At 51.5% G+C, this 18,882-nt stretch overlaps 1 protein-coding gene across 5 annotated transcripts in view; it reads right to left on the reverse strand.

Moving 5' to 3' along the window:
• Positions 1–521: 521 nt before the first annotated feature.
• The window catches only part of PDYN (prodynorphin), a 29,664-nt gene continuing 11,303 nt past the window's right edge, over positions 522–18,882 (reverse strand). For 4 of the 5 annotated variants that reach the window (XM_060124103.1, XM_060124104.1, XM_060124105.1 and 1 more), the window contains 2 exons: positions 4,126–4,270; positions 522–2,752 (listed from right to left, as the gene is read on the reverse strand). In XM_060124103.1, coding sequence (XP_059980086.1) covers positions 2,123–2,752; positions 4,126–4,254 — 759 coding nt within the window. In that variant the 5' untranslated portion in view covers positions 4,255–4,270 and the 3' untranslated portion in view covers positions 522–2,122. Of the gene's footprint in view, positions 2,753–4,125; positions 4,271–13,891; positions 13,913–18,882 lie in introns of those variants that run through there. The other variant, XM_060124107.1, reaches the window with a different exon arrangement.

Genomic DNA, 18,882 nt, shown 5'->3' on the forward strand with positions numbered 1-18,882 from the left:
CCTAGCACACTCCCCCTTGTCTGGAAACACTTGTCCCTCCTGCCTGGTCAGCCCGCATAGGAGACAGCACCCCTCTTTCCTATCCCCACTGTGTTGCTGGATGCTTGCGCTTCATCACTGTTCCTTAAGACAATGTAAGAAAGAAAACTCTCGTTTACTGAGTGCTCACTATGTCCTAGGAGCTTTGCATATTTGATCGCACCTAACCCTCACAGCCACCTTAAAAAATTGGTATTGTTCACCTTTATTCTACAGAGGAGGGAACAAAGGCTCAGAGAGGTCAAATGACTTACTCAAGGTCAAACAGATTTTCAACTTTTCAACAAACTTTAGGGCTATGGCACCCTAAGTTTGTGCTCTTTCTGTTATCCTACATTTAGTTTTCTGACTTGAATGTGTGTGTATGTGTATATTTTTTCATTCCCCAGCTCTCTTGTCTGCAAAAGGTCTTATCACTCTTGGGCACTAAGGTGCACGTGCGCACGCGCACACACACACACACGCACACACACACATCAGCGTCTTTCTTTTATTTATTGTACTGGAGGAGTTGGAAATAACACAGGCTTGCTAAGGACTAAGGAAATTCCAAGTAGATTGCAAAAATGGGTTGTTGAGAAGCACACAAAGTAACTCGAAAACAATCTATACATTTCAGAACATCATGAGAGGTGAGGGTTGTGCATGAAGAGGTGTGCTCAGCAGCATCTTATACAAAATAACCAAACTCATGTTCATTTCCTCCCCATCCAGACCAGCTTCCTGGATCCACAAACCAAACCACAGTGCCTGGGGACAAGAGAGAGAAAAAGAGAGAAAGGGAGGGAGGGAGCGAGGGAGAGAGAGATTGAGAGATTTGAGAGACAGACAGAGACAGAGAAAGGCAGAGAGACAGAGAAGAGGACTTAGATTAAGGTCCCTGCCTCTGCTTCCGGGTTATTTGAATCAAGGGAACTCATTTGTCCTCAAGCATTTAATCATTTCATTCCTCTTTCTAGTTTTATGCCGAGGCATTAAGAGGAAAGAATCACCAGGGGAGCTAAAGAGGGCCTCTTCCTCTTTCTAGCTGTTGCTTCTGGATTCCCTGACCCAAGGCCCAATGCATATGTTTGTCCAGATGGCTTGGACTCTTGGAGGCTGATTCAGCTCCTCAAGAACACGGCTGTGCTTAACCTCATCAACTTGACTCAGCGTCGGTTCATCCTGGGGTTGGAGTGTGATACCGATCAGTTTAATTTGTTTAATGAGGGATGAGGGAACTGGTCCACATTTTGAGTATGTTGCGCAGAACAAATTGGTTTGCCTCGCTCCCCCCCTTGATCATTTCAGCATTCAGAAGGCGAGCTGCTCTCATTAACATTTTCCGAAAGGGATTTTCACTCCCTTCCTCTCCTGTGAGAAGTTGGACGCTGTCCAGCGTACCAACATGGACTGGAGTTCAGGAACTGGGTTCTCAAAAGGTGTGTTTCTAAACAATGTGAACTCAGAGTACAATAACTGAACATTTAACCCACTGGGAGCCCGAACTCTCTAGTGTAGGAATACCTGCTCCAATAAAAGGCAATGTTTAAGCTTTTTACCTAAAGCATGGTCTCCATTGTAGGGAGATCTTTTGAGGTCTGAGAATAAAATGTTAGGATTTTTATTTATCTATCTTGTTTTAAATTTCTACCTTTTGTATGTTTTATGATACACGCATATACTATATCAATGAATATATCTGCATGAGAGGGGGAATGCTCGTTTTTCTTCTGAGAGGGGCATTGGTCAGAATGCCTGATCATAGATCCAGAGAGATCAAGAGGTCAGTCTGGATTCCTGGAGTTGGAGAGTCACGTGAATGGGATTGATACCAAAAGCTGCTGCTGGTGGTAGTTTTAGAGTTGTAGGGCTGGAGCCAAGCGCTAAGCCTATTGGAGAGGGGAACCTCCATCCTCCCGCCTCACTGACCCAGACAAACACTGCACCCAGGCAGAAGAGAGGCAGGCTAGGTTTGGATGTCTTATAGACAATGCTGAACTGAGCGTAGGGATGGGGGCTATAGGGGCAGATGAATGCGTTCACTCCAATCTGGAAGGGCATTACGGGAAGCTCCTGACTCAACTCCACGATGGAGAGGTGTTTACACATCAAAAAGCTCTTCGTAATAGGCATTGGGGTCTTCCTGAGACCGAGTAACCACCTTGAACTGGCGCCGGAGAAAACCGCCATAGCGCTTCTGGTTGTCCCACTTGAGCTTGGGACGGATGCGTCGTAAGAATCCCCCATAGCGCTTGTACAGGTCCTCATGGCCCACCTTATCCCCATCTCCAGCCACCTCTGAGCTCCTTTTGGGGTATTTGCGCAAAAAGCCCCCGTAACGTTTGACCTGCTCCTTGGGGTCCTCCTCATCGGAATCCAGTGTTCCAGCCTCCATGGCACCATCGTTCGGCTGGGTCCCCCCAGTCAGCTCAGACTCTGCTTCCTCCCCCAACCTGCCAGAGAGACCCCTGAGCTTCTCCGCCAGGCTGCTGCTTAGATCATTCTCCTCCGCTGGGGTTCTGAGAAGGAGCCTGTTTTTCTCCAGCTCCTTCCAGGAGGGCCCCGCGTGCTTCGCCAGCTCACTGTAGGGCTCTTCCAAAGCTGCCTTGCTCTCCGAGTCTCCCTTGCCATTAAGCCCGAGGGTGAAGGGAGTGAGGGAAGACAGAAGGCCCTGGCACCTCTCCCACTCCTCAGCGGGCTGCAGGGCAGCCTGGCATTCCAGGGAGCAAATCTGAAAAAGACCCCAAAAGACCACAGTGGTAATACCACCACCATCAAACCGTCAAACTACAAGCCCCTGCCCCAGAGAGTCCCCTGTCCAGGTCTGAGAAAATTAAAAAACCATTACTAAGCCCCGGGCTGCCCACTTTAATGCTCCCAGTGGTACATAGAGGTAGGTGACTTTGCGCTCACGTGGAGGATGAAGAAACAGACGTGGAGAGGTGAAACAGCTTTCCCAAGGGCACCTGGCTACAGGTGACATTGCCAAAACTGGAGATAAGATCCTCCCATAGCACTCTGCCGTGCTCACCCATAATCTTCCACTTCTCACTCCAGAGGGAATAGTTGGTTCTCCCAACCTTTCCTAGGTGTGAAGTTTGCTGCAAACACCTTATAGAGGGGATCAGAAGCAATGCAGAATGGTGGAAAGAACACATATGAGGGGATGTTTAAGGGTTCATCAAACCTGGAGGGATGATAGTATCTACTTCATAGCAGTAGGGAGGAGTTAAACGTGATGATGATGATGATGATAACAATGACCATAAGGACGATACTAGACAGTACTGGAACTTGGACCCAGGTTCTAATGCCACGAATCACCATGTTTAACCACTGGGCTCTTTTGAGATCATATATGGGCAGCACCTGGTGCACTGTATGCATCCTAGTAAAGAGTGGCTAGAATTGTATATTCAATACTTTGCATCCTCAGTTCATGGAATCACCCCCATTTTGCAGATGAGGAAACTAAGGCTCAGAGAGGGGGTTCCAGGGTCATGGAACTAGAAATTGGCAGAACCAAAGCTCACATTCTGTCCACCACACCCATGTACCTCTACTCTAGCTTGTCTGCTGTCATGGGAGAGGCACAGGGAGAAGTTTGACTCACATTAAAGCCAGCAAGGCCAGCCGAGAGATGCTGAAGCCACAGGAGAGGAGTCAGGCTTGGATCCTGACAACCAGATCCTGGCATCTAGGGGTGGTGAAAAGAGCTCCTTCCCTGCGAGTGACTAGATCTGGAGGTGCCTATCGGCCTGGTGGTGAGAAGCTCTGAAAAGTTCATCTAGGGCTGCTGACTCCCAAAGTCAGCACCACCTCATAAATGACACTCCTTCTTACCAGGCAACAGGCTCCCTGGAAACCTGAGTCCCAAACCTGAGTGAACCCATGGTGGTAAGATTTGGGGTGGGGACAGGAGGCTGGAAAACAAAGTCCCTGGCAGGCACCCAGGCTGACCACGGCAGGACATGCCTTGCACAGGTGGGATGAGTCTATAGGACAGGCTCACAGCTGCCCAGGCCTGCTACCTTCCCTCTCTGGGCTCCACACACAGATGGTCCCTTCCATCTGTGGAAACTCACAGGAGTCCCTGAAACTCACCAGGGAGTTGATGGGTTTGGGCCCATCCTGGGTCTTCACAACACACAAGGAGCACCGGGACAGGCAGTCTGCTGTGGCGGAGGGGAGCGCAAGGAGGCAGGCAGCCAGCACCAGCCCCTGCCACGCCATTCTGTCTTGGCTCTTCCTGCCGGAGAGGGAGAAAGAGGAAATGAAATCTGTGATTGCCTACTCTGTGGGGTGTGTCCTGAGCCTGCAAAGCGAGCTCCTGCTGGCAGAGTCCCTGCAACGTGCTAGGAGCTTTCCTATGTGTTCACATTCAATCTGCACAACAACTCTTAATGTGGGCTGTGCTATTAAACAGATGGGAAAGTTGAGGCTCAGAGAGGGGAAGTGATTGCTACCACAGCTAGGAAGTAGACAAAGATCTATCAGGCATCAACCCACTCTGCCCATGCACCTGCCAGTAGACACGTGGCTATCTGCTTTTCTGTGTTCTCTGAGGCTTCCATCCCCTTCCCTTTTCCCCTGCTCCCCAAGCTGTCCCCAGCTCAGTCCTTTCTGCTGTGGACCTTTCCCACCCCAGCACTTCTCCTTACTCCAGCCACAGCTCCACCTTCACCTGTCTCCATGCTGGCCCCCTGCCTCCAGCTCCTTCTCTGGTCCCTCCGGCCCACCTTGAAATGCCTTTCTCAGCATATCAATGCTGGGATCAGACCCATTGGGCTGGGTCAGGTCTGGCCCTTCTCCTAAATGTCAGGGACACCCTCAATTCCATCCCTACACCCAAGTCTTCAGCTCTGGGTTCCGACCACATCCAGCTACCTGTAATTCCCCTAATGAATGGATCAGCGCCTGTCCCACCTCTGGCCCTTTGCATGCTAGTCCCTCTTCCTGGAAAACCCTGCTCTCCTCTTCTGTTACCTATTGTTTAGGTCCTAGAGTAGATATCACCTCCTCCAGGCAGCTTTCCCTGATCTCCTAGGCTGGAAATGATGTCCCCCCTTGGTATTATCCCAGAAACTAGTGCCTCCTCCATTAAAATAGTCCACTACTTGGTAGTTACCTATGTGAGTCTTCAGACTTTGGTTTCATGAAGGCAGGAGCTGTGTCTTGTTTTCATCTCTGAAATACTTTCTCTGTGTTCCTCAAACATGCCAGGCTTGCCCCTACCTCAGGACCTTTGCACTTCCTGTTTCTCCATCTGTGGTACTGTGGCCTCAGATTTCCACATGGCTCACTCCTTCTTGTAACTGAACGAATTCAGTGTCCCATCACCAGGGAGGTATTTGCTGACCCCTGCGTTTAGCACAGCTTACTGGGTCTCTCTCGCATCCCCGTGCTTTCTTTGCATCAGAACACTCACCATCTCAGACTGTCCTACCGTTTGATGCTTGTCGTTGTTGTTGTTTATTATCGTCTCCCCACTAGAATATTAGCTCCCTGTGAGCACAGACCCTAACTGGCATAGTCCCACTGTAACCAGCACCCACAAACCTGACCAGCATATAGTAGGCCCTCAATAAATCCTAGGCAGATGAATTAATGCTTCACAAAGAGTCTATTAAAAGCTGTCCCTTTCATAGCTAGCTCCTCATAATCCAAATATCAAGATGCTGTCAAATGGGGGCACAGTGAAGAACTCCCAACTGGGAATGGGCAGTTTCCCCGAGACACCACCCCGGGCATGGCTGCCACTCTCTCCCCACCCTGGTCCCTGTAGTCTGCAGCCTCCATCGCTGCTCTCAGGTACGGCTGTCCTCCCTCCCCTCTCCTAGTTCCCCTTCCTGCACACTGCCCTGTTTCCTCAGGTGATGAGGGGGGTTAGAAGACTCCACCCATGGCCCCAGGGCCCCATGCCATAGCCCAGAGCTAGTCTCAGAGCACACAGTAGGTTCCCCTCCAAAGCGTGCCTGACAGGAGCCCAGGCACCATTGACGGAGCCCCTACTGTGCTTCAGGCCTTGACTGAGCCCCCGTGTCTGTCATCTCATTCATTCCTCCCCGTTGAGGAGGACACTTTCGGTTCAGTGAATTCCCCATGCACCCCCACGAGTGGTGAAGCTGGTGTGCAGCACAATCTGTTGGACTCCCCACACATGTGCCCATACATGACTACAATTTCTAGAACCACTTTGATTCTCTAGCAGCTGAACCCTCCGTGAGGCCCAGAAGGCCCCATGCACAGAGCTGTTACTTGTATATTATTCTCAACCCACCTGCCATCTGTGAGAGGTGGGCATCATTATCCCCACTTGGTAGATGAGAAAGCTGGTGCTCAGAGAGGACTGGTGAATCTCCTGAGGTCACACAGCAGTTAAAGGCTCTTCTGCCTCTCTTGAGGCTGGGCTAGGTCTGCTCCCCTAAGCAGAGAAGCTCAGAGAAGAAACCTCGGGGAGCTGGACCTGTATCCATCCCACGCCTCTCTCCTTCCTCAAGTTTCTCTCACGCTCTGTCAACTGCTGAGCGGATTTGGGTTCCAGGCCAGTGAGCTGTGCCATTTATGTGCAGATACAAAGCCGGCAGCTCATGTTTTCTCTCCTATCAGCGATGGCTGGGCTGGCCTGGTACAAGGTTAGCAAGGTCTTGCTCATCCACTGGGGAGGGGCAGCATCACCACCCTCTAACTCCTGGCCTAAAGCTTCCTGCCCAGCTTGGCTGCTACAGTAGGAAGCTCGATTTGAGATCTCATTGTCCCAGGCAAATACAGTGTCAGCATCCTTTCTTTTCATCCATTTCCTTTATATTTAATAATGATAGTTCTAGCTGATCTGATGGTTGGTGAGCACTCAGGCTGTCCTGAGTGATTCTCATGAACGAACTCATTTATACTCACGGCAACTGTGTGGAGTGGGTACTGTTGTCATGCCCACTTCACAGATGAGGAAACTGAGATAAGACACCTGCAAAGACTCTAGAGCTAGTAAGCAGCAAAGCTGAGATTTGCCCCCAGGCAGTCTGGCTCCAGAGCCCCAAAGCCCACCTTTCTAACCATCCGGTACAGCCCCAGTCCCTTCAATGCACCTCCTCCCCAGCCTCCAGCTCCTCCCTCCTGGCTCCAGAGCCGCCTCCAATTTTACCCCTGAGACACCCTCCACACAAGCAGCCAGAGGACAGTTCTGAATGACAGTGTGACTGCACCCTGCCCTGTGTCCGAGTTCTCCATCCCCCCGAGCCAGGCCCTCCAGGGCTTTCCTGCCGAGGAGAGCTGCCATCGACCTGGCTCACTGTGTGCACGGCCCTGTGTTGAGACCTGTTCATATCTCAATGTAAGGGGTCCTCGTAGCAACGCCCGAAGGCTGGGACTGATATTCTCCCCACTCTGCAGTGAGGAAATGGAGGCACAGAGAGGTTACATCATCTGAACAAGGAATCCCAGCAAGGGCACAGCACCCAGACTGGATGTGAGCTCCGTCTGACCTGGACCTGACCAAACCTCCTGCAGTTCTACAACGAATGCCCCCTGTGCCCCATTGGCCCAAACTTTGGCACATGGAGCGCCTTTCTCATGCCGCCCATCCTCTCCACTCTCCCTCTGGCCTGGCTAACCCTCATTGTTCTTCAAAACTCAGTCTCGGTGGCCTCCTTCAGGAATCCTGTCTGGATTAGGCTCCTCTTTTGAGCGCGCACAGCTCTCTGTCTATCACATAATTGCCGCTTTCTGAGGCTCCTGCCGGCTCGGACTTGGTAAGTGCAGAGTCCCTGAGGTGAAAGAGTATGTGTGTTTAAAGATGACCAGTAGGCCAGAGGGATGAGGGAGCACAAGAGAGGAGACATGGGCAGAGGCCGGATGGTGTCAGCCCTTGCAGGCCAAGGTGGAGCTTGCATTTCATTCTAGAGTGATGGGAAAACTAAGGAAGTTTGAGTGATTGATGAATGAATGACTGAACGAATGGTGTCCCTAGCACCGAATGCAAGGTTAGAACAGGAACAAGAGCTCCACACGCATGTGTTGAGTGAATAACCAGGCAACCCTGGACCTCTCAGGAAGCCCCTTTGAATTTTTCTGGCTCATACTTTTGTGCCCCCAGAGAAATCTCACAGGTCTGCAGGGCATCTAAAACCAACACCTGCTAAAGAAATTGGCAAATGTTAACGAAACCATGGAGTGGGTGAGGGGAGGAAAGAGAAGAGGCAGATAGGAAAGGGGAGACAGGAGGGAGGGGAAAACCAGACCTAGAGAGTGAAATAAGGGGGTGGTGGGGGGAGAGGGACAGGGAGGAAGTGAAAACCAGTCAAAGACAGAAAAGCGAGAGGCAGAGGGAGAGAGGGAGGAAGAGAGACTAAAGTGGAGACACAGAGGCAGAGGAGAGAAAGTGAGCGCGGGAGGGCCATGAAGGGGGGAGACACAGAAAGAGCGAAGGCATTGGGGCGGGGGGTGGGGGTGGGCAGAGAGAAGGAAACAGACAGGAGCATGGGGGCTCCATTCCAACCTTACTTGGGCTACAGGAGATGGGAAAAGAAAGAGGCGAAATGGAGTGATAATACAGGGCCTGCAACCGAGGGGAAGCAAAAGGAGTTGAACGAATTAACTGTGTGGACGGCCTACTGCAGGCTGGGGCTGAGAGCTCTGTATCCATGGTCACATCAATCCAATAACAGAGCCTCCTCCGTGCCAGGCTGTCCGTTACCGCTTTACACGTATTATTCTAACCCTCACAACAACAGACACCCAGAGGTGAATGTTTTCATACCCATTGTACAGGGACAAGACTGAGGCTGGGAGAGGAGAAGTTGCTTGCTCAAGTCCACTTGGCTTGTTAAGTGGGAGAGTTAGGCCTCCAAATGGATCTACCCGGTCTCTAACAGAGACACATCAGCCCTGCGGTTTTCCTAAGCCATCCTGTTTCCTTCCTTGCGTAGGATAAACAAATTATTGAGCAACGTCAGATGAGCCCCGGGGTGGGGGTTGGGGGGAGAGTTTTCGCCTTTGCTGTGGGGATTAGCTTGGAAGTTGTACACGAGAGATAGCCCTGCTGGCTCATGGTCCCTGACTTGGCAGGAGCCAGGAGAAAAGGAACTTTGCTGTTGATCTCTGTGTAGGACGCGGAAGGGAGCTTGCTGGGTGAGCTCCAGGGGCAGTGAGTCAGTGCGCAAACCCCGGGGAGGGGCCAGGGTAGGGGGCTTGTGAGGCCTACGGTGAAGGAGCCTCCTAAGCTCCCCCCACCCCCAGAGAAAAACCTCTCCACTTGCAGGTTTAGGAAGCGTTTCCTCAGCCACTACCTAGAGGCACATCGTGACAGCCCAGTGAGAGAGGCTGGTGCGGGAGGAGGGGAGGGTGCTTCTCCCCTCAGGGGAAAGAGCATTTTGGACTCCCCAGCCTCCATGATCCAATCCTTAGATCCAGTCTTTATAGGTACACATCCCATTGTTTCTGTTTCTCTGCAGAACCCTGATTCATACAACACCCGTCCCATGTGTTTACATAGTGTCTCGGCTGCTTTCACGCGACAAGAGCACAGCTGAGTGTTGAAACGGGGACCACAGGGCCCGGAACACCCCAAATATTTACTATCTGGTCCTTTACAGAAAAAGTTTGCTGACCCCTTTTGTTACGTTTATAACCATTTTATCATTCTAATTACTCTAACAGTGTGGAAGCCGATTTTCTTGGGGAAATCAGAGCGGGATCACCCCCCTCTCCTAGCCTCAGTCTTCTCACCTGTCAGTGGGTTTGTATCACCTCCCGGCCGCGGTTCCTTAAGACACCACTGGACGGCACCATTTAAAGGCCAACACACTGTAGACCCTTTCTTCACCAGGGGCCCAGAGTTCCTTGAAAGGGAAAGGCCTGCTGGCCCTCTTACCTCCTCCTGATATTTCTACATTGTAGTCGGAGGGCTCTGAGGAGCGGCCAGCATCTTTATTTAAAAACCCAGCATGGAATAATAATGGCTTGATTTAACATCGCAATTACCTCTCTGAGCACTTTATCGCATATGATTATCCCTATTTGATAGAAGAGGAAATGGGAAAAGGTAGAAATGAAGTCACTGGTTTAAGGTCACATCATGAGGCAGGAGGGAAATGGAGACAGAACTGGGACCTCCCACACCCTGGCCGTGACCCCAGCAAGCGCTGTGCTGCTGATCTGTGCCAGGCCCAGGGCCTCCCGTGGACCCTTCAGGGCAGCTTCCAGGTGGAAGAGTGGGGACCACGTGACAGAGCGCCCCAGGCCCTGAGCACCTGTGTGGCAGAGATGGGATTCTGAGTCCGCCACAGCCCCAGTTTAGGGCACAGTGACGGGCCTGTATCTCAATGACTGCTTCCTCCTCCCCTCAGGAGGATCCGGTAGGTTGAGCACTAAGCCATTTACTCGATGGGGAAACAGAGACTTGGAAAAGCAAGATGACTGGGCCAAGAGGCCGGGCCACAGGGAGCAGGCTTAGGGTCTGCCTGAGACTAGTCCACAAACCAGCCTGAGCTCTAGGCACTGGGCTCCCCCCACTCCAGTTCACGGTCCTGAAGACAAGGCTGTTCTGGGACTTAAACCCCCCTGGAAAATATATAAAGTTCACCTTTGTGGGTTTCCAGTGGGCTGGCCAACAGAGTCCCCCCAAACTGGAAAAAAGTGTTTTTGTTAGGCCTTTAGAGTCATTAACAAAGAATGGATGATCAATCTGGGGGGACGGGGGGGGGGGGGACCACCCTGCAATTCACGGTCACGGTGTTCATTAAGTGTATTTTTGAAAGAATGTTATTTGAGAGCAAGATTCCTATGGAACTCCCACCCTTTGTTATGGGATGCGATTAAGAGATGGGGAGAAAAGCAGTGGACAGAGAGATGGAGGTGAAAAGACAGAGAGAGAGAGAGAGAGAGGATGAGTGGGAAAGAGAATGGCAGAGAGTTGCATATGGAGAGAAAGAGATAAAGACGCCTAGAAAAGCAGAGAGTGAGATGACAGCCCATGTGGGAAAAGAAAATACACATGAGAAGCAGAGATGGGGAGGGGGCGAATGGGAATGAGAGGGAGAAGGTATAAGGAAGGGGAAGGGGGAGGAGAGGGGAAAAGAAGAGGGATGGAGAGAAGGCAGAGAGGAAGTGGATCTTGATCAGGAGGTTGACGTACTATGTGACTCACAAACACCAATTCCCTCCTCCCACGACCCTCTGATCTGCCCTGTGTTTCTAGTGGCCGGTGGACCAGTGGCCCAACCACATAATAACTGCTTTGTAACCTCTTGTCAGGTTAAATCAAACTGTCCAGTAATAGGCCAAGGGGCCAAATGCCTATGGGCACATTGCCCCCTGGTGAACACGCCTGCGGCCTGCAGTGACCACTCTGGCCAAGAGAATGTCTGGAAGGATTCAGGGAGAGGACTCCAGAGCCAGGAGATGTACCTCGTGGCCTTGGGCCTTTACCCTGCTGCCAGGAGCTTCCATCTGAGCTCCGGCTGGAGTGATTAATGACGTCTAACTTCATAGGACCCAGGGACACCTCTCCATCTCCAGGGCCTGATCCTGGGCTTACCTGGGTGTCTCCAGCAACGTTTACTGCCTGCCACAATGATGGCCAGCTCTGTCTCGCTGAAATCGTTTTAGCCCTTTTTCGGACCCAGTGAGATTAACCAACATTTATGGGCTGGGATGAGGGAAAACGGTGAGAGATAATCAGCTAGCTGACTGCACTTTCTCAGACATGCGTTGGAATCAAGCCACCAACTATTGATCCCACTCAGAAGATGGAAGACATCTAATAAATACAATAATTGTGCAAGAATGACCCAAGAGGTGGGCCGTGGGCAGGGAAGTTAGGAAGGATCGATCGAGAAGAGACTTCGAGATCCTGCGGTGGCAGCTGAAGACATAAAATCTTCTGTTGGTGTGGAGAGAAGGGGGTGGGGTTGGGAGAGGAGGGCCAGCCCCCCAAACAGAAATGTTAGACCTTAGATCATATTTCCTGGACGTAGCACACAGCATGATGGAGTGGGATGATCAAGGATGCTATCATAGGTTGGGGGAAGGGGAGGGCTCCAGTTCTGCCGCTTTGGACAGTGAAAACCTGAGCGGTCACGCTAGCATTTCCTGAGTACCTACTAAATGCCAGGCCTATTACTGTATCCCATGGGACCCTCCAGTAACCTCAGGAGGTGAATATTATTGTCCTTACTGCTCAGGGAGCGCTACTGTCCCCAGTCACACAGCAAATGAGTGGTAGGACCGGGGACCTGAACCCAGCACTGTCTCGGGTGTTATGAGACACACATTTAGAGGTTATATGAAAAATTCCCCACTCCTCAAGAGCCTAAACCCTCTCCGCGTGCCTAGGGGATGGCAAATTTCTCGAACAGTTCCAGAGCTGGTCCCTTTGCCCACTCTGCTAGAACGTGCTGGGTACTGCTAAGAAGACTCTGAAGTATCCCTCTTCCAGCTGTAGCGGAAACATGGGATTCGCCTGCCACCCTCTAGCTCATCTGGGGCAAAGCCGTGGGCTTGAGATCCCTTCAGCAACCTCCCCCAGCAGCACAGCTCGCCCTGCTTGGGCTGCTGCAGCAGCTCCCCCACGCAGATCTCAAAGCCTGGAGATAAATGACCTGCAAAAATAGAACAAAAGGCAAGGTGGAGTGGGAAGGGGGGGGGAGGGAGGGGAGAAGGTGAGGGGAAAAGAGATAGAAGGTGCAGCGATGGGAGGGGGAGCAGGGGAAAAAAATAAAGAGAAGCAGATTGACATTCTGAAACGTTTTTGCAACAGATCGTAACTGGAAAGCCTGTCAAATTAGAAAGACAAGCCTTGGTATATTTTCCCAACCCTTGGAAGAAAGACGTTAATGAAGACTTTCTGTCTGTGGGAGGGGAACTGAAATCAGATCCAATAACCTGAAGAGGTCGTTTCCTTGGGAAGCTTGGAGGCTTAATAAGGAATGTTTGTAAAGTTTGGAGAGATTCTAGGTAAAAGATACCCAGGAAAAAGTACGAGGTCACAGAATTTACTATTCAATCTTGGAGTCACAGCAGGCTTTTTTCCCTGAAGCTCACCAGCCTTTCTTGCAAATCAAACTTTGAGATTCTATACTACTTTCTTTGAATGCCGATACCTTTACCGGTGAGAAAATGCCTTTGGCATCTGAGTTTCCTCCCTGCTTAACCTTGACTCCTCTGGCTGTAATTTACATGAAAGCAACAAGTCCTCTCAAAGTAAAATTGACAAGAAAAATCCTGCTAAGCCTGGGTCTCCTGGCATGTTGTCACTTTCTCTCCCCATTCCCCTCCCAGCAAAACAACCCCAAACTTCATTTCTGTGTAAAATTACATCATAGGAAGCCACTCAAGGCAGCACCCTGTCAGCAATTAAACACGATCCAAAAAGAATGAAAAGGCTGAACCCGGCTGTACCTTGATGTACACGATACATGGTAAATGCCAGAGCCCTGACGTCTCATTAATGTCCCCAAGCTCTTGTTCTTAAGTCCAGCGAGAATCACTGACCTTTAAAATTACTCTGATTAGCTAAACCTCTCCCTTCTTCCACCCAGGGCATCCCGTTCTCGCATGGGCACCACCATGGGGAGGCAGCCTGCCAGGGAACGAAGACCCCCACCCCCGGCCGAAACCGAGGAGTGGTCCTCTTGGGAGGGAGCGACCCGTCTGTTTAAGACAAGGCTGTACGGAGAGGGGAATTCCAAAGAGCAGTCCATCTCAAACTGATACGGCTTTTGTAAACTAGCCTCATAACTCTTATTACCTCTGCCGGATAATCAGACCCAAACCGGAAATTCCCCAGCCCAAGCTCCCACCCTCTCCAGGTTCAGAGAATCAGGAAAAATAAATAAAACCAAGAGAGAGGGTTCCAACACCCTCTGGATATTACCTGTGCTCCCCTTTGTCCCTGGGCAGCTTCTGGCCGAGCAGGTGCGAGGGTGGTGGCTGCAGGTGGCCGGAAGACCCAAGGATGGTCCTGACTCTGGTCCAGAAGGAGGTGCCAAAGGGGTGGCTGTGAGCACAGCCAAAGCCCCTTAGAATGGCAGTTCTGGTGCCTCAGCCCCACTTTTATGGACTAGAACCTCCCCCTGTCGCTCAGTCCTTGCTCAGCACAGGCTGCTCAGAGCCAATGGGAAAGTAGCTCAGAGCAGTCAGAGACGCAGACCCCTGGGCCCTTCAACTCGAACTCCCTGGGCCCAACACAATAGGCTTCTCTTCGTGACCGAGCGTGTGGAGGAGGCAGGCAGCCGCGCTGGGAGGGGGTGGTTTCTGGGTGTAGTGCTGTTTGTCACTTGAAATCCGGCCACTTCAGTCTTTGATGCATTTCCAGGAGAGTGTCACAGAAAAAGAGAGACGTGGGGAAGGACAGAGCGAGGAAGAGTTAGAGACACAGAGAGAGACTCAGAGAGAGAGAGACAGACAGACAGATATAGAGACACAGATAGAGATAAACAGACAGACAACTAGACATAGAGACAGATGGAGACAGAACGAGATGAGAGAGTCAGAGAGAGACAGACAGACAGAGAGACGGATGGACACAGACAGAGGGAGAGAGAGTCAAAGAAACAGAGAGCAAAACAGAAAGGTTCAGAGAGAATCAGTAACAGAGAGACTGTGTCAGATGACAGGGAGGGATACGGACAAAGCAGGGGAGAACGAGTCAGAAAAACACAGAGACACAAGGAGAGTGTCAGCTCTCAGAAATGAGGAAGCCCAAAGAGACAGGTAGAAACAGAGAGACAGAGGAAGAGGGATAAGGAAGCCAGGACACAAGACAAACTCAGAAGCCACACGACAAACAGATGCAGAGACAGAGGCTGCAAGAGTCCTGTGAGAAGAAAGACAAGAGGCAGAGGAAGCCAGCAGGGGCGTGCGTGGCCCTGTGTTGTGTGCTGTGGCAGCCGCGTGCATGGCTGGTGCATGCGTGTGCTGGAATGTTTTTGTGTGTACATTTGCCTGCAACCGACAGTCGACTCCAGTACATGCCTGAGCTGGTGCCAGGCACAACCAGCCCTGGCAAAAGCACAGCCCTTCCCCAGCAGCCAGGAGCTGCGGTTTACTTTTCTCTGGCGGCAACACAGAATGAATATCATGAAATCCTCCTCAAAATCTGGGCCACGACGTGCGTTTGCACGCACTCCAGGCGGGGAGGCAAACCCCCCTCGTGTGCACCTTGGCCCCATGCCAGCAGCAGCTTGAAGGCTGCACTCTTCATGGCTACAAATACCTTCCAGAACATAGGGGGGGGTCTCTGAGTTTGGAAGAGAACATGCTTCTCCCCTCAATCAACAGCAGATAAGCAGTTTATGGTGGGCGGCACGGCTGTTTCACAAGTCAGGCAGGGGCTGCCCATTTCGTGGGTACCTATGCTGCATTGGGCAGGTAGCCAACCTTGCTGGGTTTAATCTCCGTGACCTGGCCAGGTAGTGAATATTATTCACATTTTGCGGATGAGGAAAAAGAGGCTAGAGGGCTGAGAAACTTGCTTAAAGACACACAGCAAGTAAGTCACCAAGCGAGGATCCAAACCCAGGTTCATCTGACCCTGCTCACTCCCTCACCCTTCCTTCTCTGGGAATGTTCCTCCACCTGCCCAGTATAGCAGAGGCTGCACTATTTAGGATGTGGATTTGATTCCCAGCTCTCGCTCACCAGGGGAGAGACCATAGACAAGTTTCCAGCCTCAGCTCCAGTTTGCTTATCTGTAAAATGGAGATAACAGTATCTAGATCTCGTGAGGCTGAAACAAGAGGACGTGCGACACAGCACGTGATGAATGTTCCATGACCATTGGTCTTGATGATCAGTGATGTCATTCCCGCTCTGATGCACCACACTTCTCCGGGGCATCGTCCTCTCTCTACACCTGGTTCATTACAAGCTGGAATATGCGAGGGGCCGTTCACTGGGCACCTACTACGTTTCAGACACTTCTGCACGGTTCACTGTATACTCACAACAAGCAACAGGTGGTCTGCATACCGCAATGCATCCTCAAACCGATTAGGCAGCTGAAGTTCAGGGAGGCCCCAGACACACAGAGAGGGAGAAGGAGTTGAACCCAGCCCTTTGGGCCCCAAAGCTCGACTCCCACACATCCCCCTCCAGCTTTGAGATGAGGTCTCCCTCCTCCCTTCCAGAGAGGACTCTTTGGAATCTGATCTTGTCCCCCTTTCCTTCCTTGTCCCATTTCCCAGGCAGCATGTAGGGTCTGACAGGCAGAGGCAAAGACCCCAAGTACCAGGCCATGGCTGTGGCCGTGGCCGTGGCCCCAGTTCAGGGAGTGCCTGGCCGTACCTCAGGCCACCTCCCTTCCTGGCGACCCAGAGGGCTTGGCTAGAGAATGTTCACTGCCACCTGGGGATCTGGGAACTGGGGTAGCTTCTTAACCCCCAAAGCGAAATCCTCACCCCAGTGGCTCTCTGTCCTCCTTACTGTTCACCTCCTCTTCCCCTCTACCTCTATAAGCTCTTGGTAATAACCTCGAATAGAGAAAGGCCCTAAGATATGGGGTACCCATTCCCGGAAGCCAGCAGGCACTGGAAGAATAGAGGCGTAGGGCCTCTCTTGACTATTATTCATCATAAAGAGAAGTAAAAACAGCAAGCGTAGAGATGCTGCAGAAAATCCTGCTTTAAGTCATTAATGTTTCATATCCTTCACCCCTGAGTCTATTGTCAGCTGCAAGAGCAAATCGCTCATTCACTTGCTTTTCCTTTCCTTCTGCAACGTCCTTTACACACACGCAGGACAAGGCCAGGAACAGCCTTCTCCCCTAGTCCTAGAGGAGTTCATCCTGAAGCTCACCCCCGCCAGGCTTGGCGATGCTCTGTCACGTCGCAGGCCCCACGGCAGCAGCACGTGGGATAGGAAACCACAGAACTGGAACAAGCTCACTTGGGCTCGAATCCCAATGCCCCCGCCGACTACCTGGTAGTGACTGGTGGATTCCTGGCCTCCCTGAGCCCCCGAGTCATCTGGAGACAGGGGGACGGCACCCGCCTAATGCAGGGTCAGGACTAACCTGAGCTCTGCCGTGTCCTCAGGGCACACGTCTCTGATTGAGATCTTGATGTGAACCAAAAGCAAAGGCTGAAGAGAAGGAGGTATTTGAAACCACCAGCCCTCAAACCGTTCTGTTGGGTAGGAGTAAGGAAGAACTTGGCAGAAGATAGACAAGTGAAAAAATAAAGCCGGCTTTTCTTAAGGCCGCCCTACATGCCAGGCCCTGTTGTCAACCATTCACGGTTATTAACACACTTGATTTTCCCAACTACCCTGCAATTAGATGCGGTTCCCACCCCGCTTTACAGATAAGGACAGAGGCTGCGTGAAGGTACGAAGTGGTGCAGCTAGAAAACGGCAGAGCCCATGGACTCCAGGCTGTGCCCCAACCTGAGCTGTATTGCTTCCCAGCTTCTCCCCACCCTGGTTCCGTCTCATTCACAAAGATCTGTGTATTTCCTTTATCCACCTGTTGCACTGGAAGGTGGGGACAGCTGATGTGGTTCACTCGGGAGGATTCCAGTGGAAGTTAGGAATTTAGTCCCCACCCTCTGTTCAGCTTCCAGTCTTCACGCCACAGTGTGCCCAGTGCAGCTCTCAGAGGACCTGCACCAGCTGCTGGCTATGGGAGCCGCGTCTGTGTGTGGCCCCCACGGGACAGAGGAAGTCAGAAGCTGTGCTTAAGATGTAGCAATGCTCAGTCTCTCTCTCTCTCTCTCTCTCTTTCCCTCTCTCTCCCTCTCATACTCAGTCCAGGTTGGGGGGCAGATGTAGTAACAGGCCATTCCTAGAGTTATGACGAGTACAGGACTGGAAGGAGACTGGGATCACTGTGGGAACACAGAAGAAGGGCTCCCAACTCAGCCCAGTGGGGGCCTGGGGAGGAGCAGAGTCAGGGAGGTGAGAGCCAGGTGAACTGATGCAGGAGTAGCAATTGTCCAGGCAAAAGGAGGGAAGGGCATTCTGGGCAGAGGGAACAGCTCAGGCAAAGGCCTGGCAGCAAGGAGAGTTGAGGAGAAGTCATCGTTGACCGCCCTCTTTCTCTGGCCCCACATCCAAGTCAGCACACATCTTCACTGTTTGTGGCTCCGTCGCCCGGGGCTGGCCCCCATCACTTCTCTCCTGGATGACTACCCCAGCCCTGTGTCCTCAGCAGCCAGAGAGGTTCTTTCAAAAATGTTAACTCAGATTATACTACACCCCTGTTTAAAACACTCCAGTGGTTTTCATCCCACTTGGAATAAGATCCGCAGCCCTCACCTGCAGGTCCCGTTCTCTGCCCACCTCTGCTTCCCGCCCACTAACTGCTCTGCAGCCATCCTGGCTCCCTGCTGCTCCTCAGACGCACCGAACACGTTCCTACTGCAGAGACTTTGCACGTGCTGTGCCTTCCATCTGGAACACCCCTTGCCTTCCTGTTCAGTCCATCACTTCATTTAGGTTTTGGCTTCGATGTCACTTCCTCAAGCAGACCCCCTGCCCACCCTTTGCCCCAGCAGTCCTGATCCCTTGCCCAGCTCTACTTATCTTCACAGCATTTGTCCCTGGCTGATATGATACATCCGTTTGTCTGATTATCACCTGTACGCCCTGGTGGAGTGTAAACTATGAGGGCAGGCACATTGTGATGGGGGCCGTAGAACGGTACAGCTGCTGTGGAAAAAATGTTGGGTGGTTCCTCAAAATGTTAAATATAGAACAACCATATGGCCCGACAATTCTGCACCTAGGTGTATACCCAAAAGAATTGAAAATAGGGACTCAAGCAGATATTTGTCCAACAATGTTCTTAGCAGCATTATTCACAATAGCCAAAAGAGTAAAACAAACCAGCGTCTGTCAACAGATAAATGGATAAACAAAATGTACTCT

Source organism: Lagenorhynchus albirostris, chromosome 15 (assembly GCF_949774975.1).
Source record: "Lagenorhynchus albirostris chromosome 15, mLagAlb1.1, whole genome shotgun sequence".
In the NCBI taxonomy this organism is placed as follows: Eukaryota; Metazoa; Chordata; class Mammalia; order Artiodactyla; family Delphinidae; genus Lagenorhynchus; species Lagenorhynchus albirostris.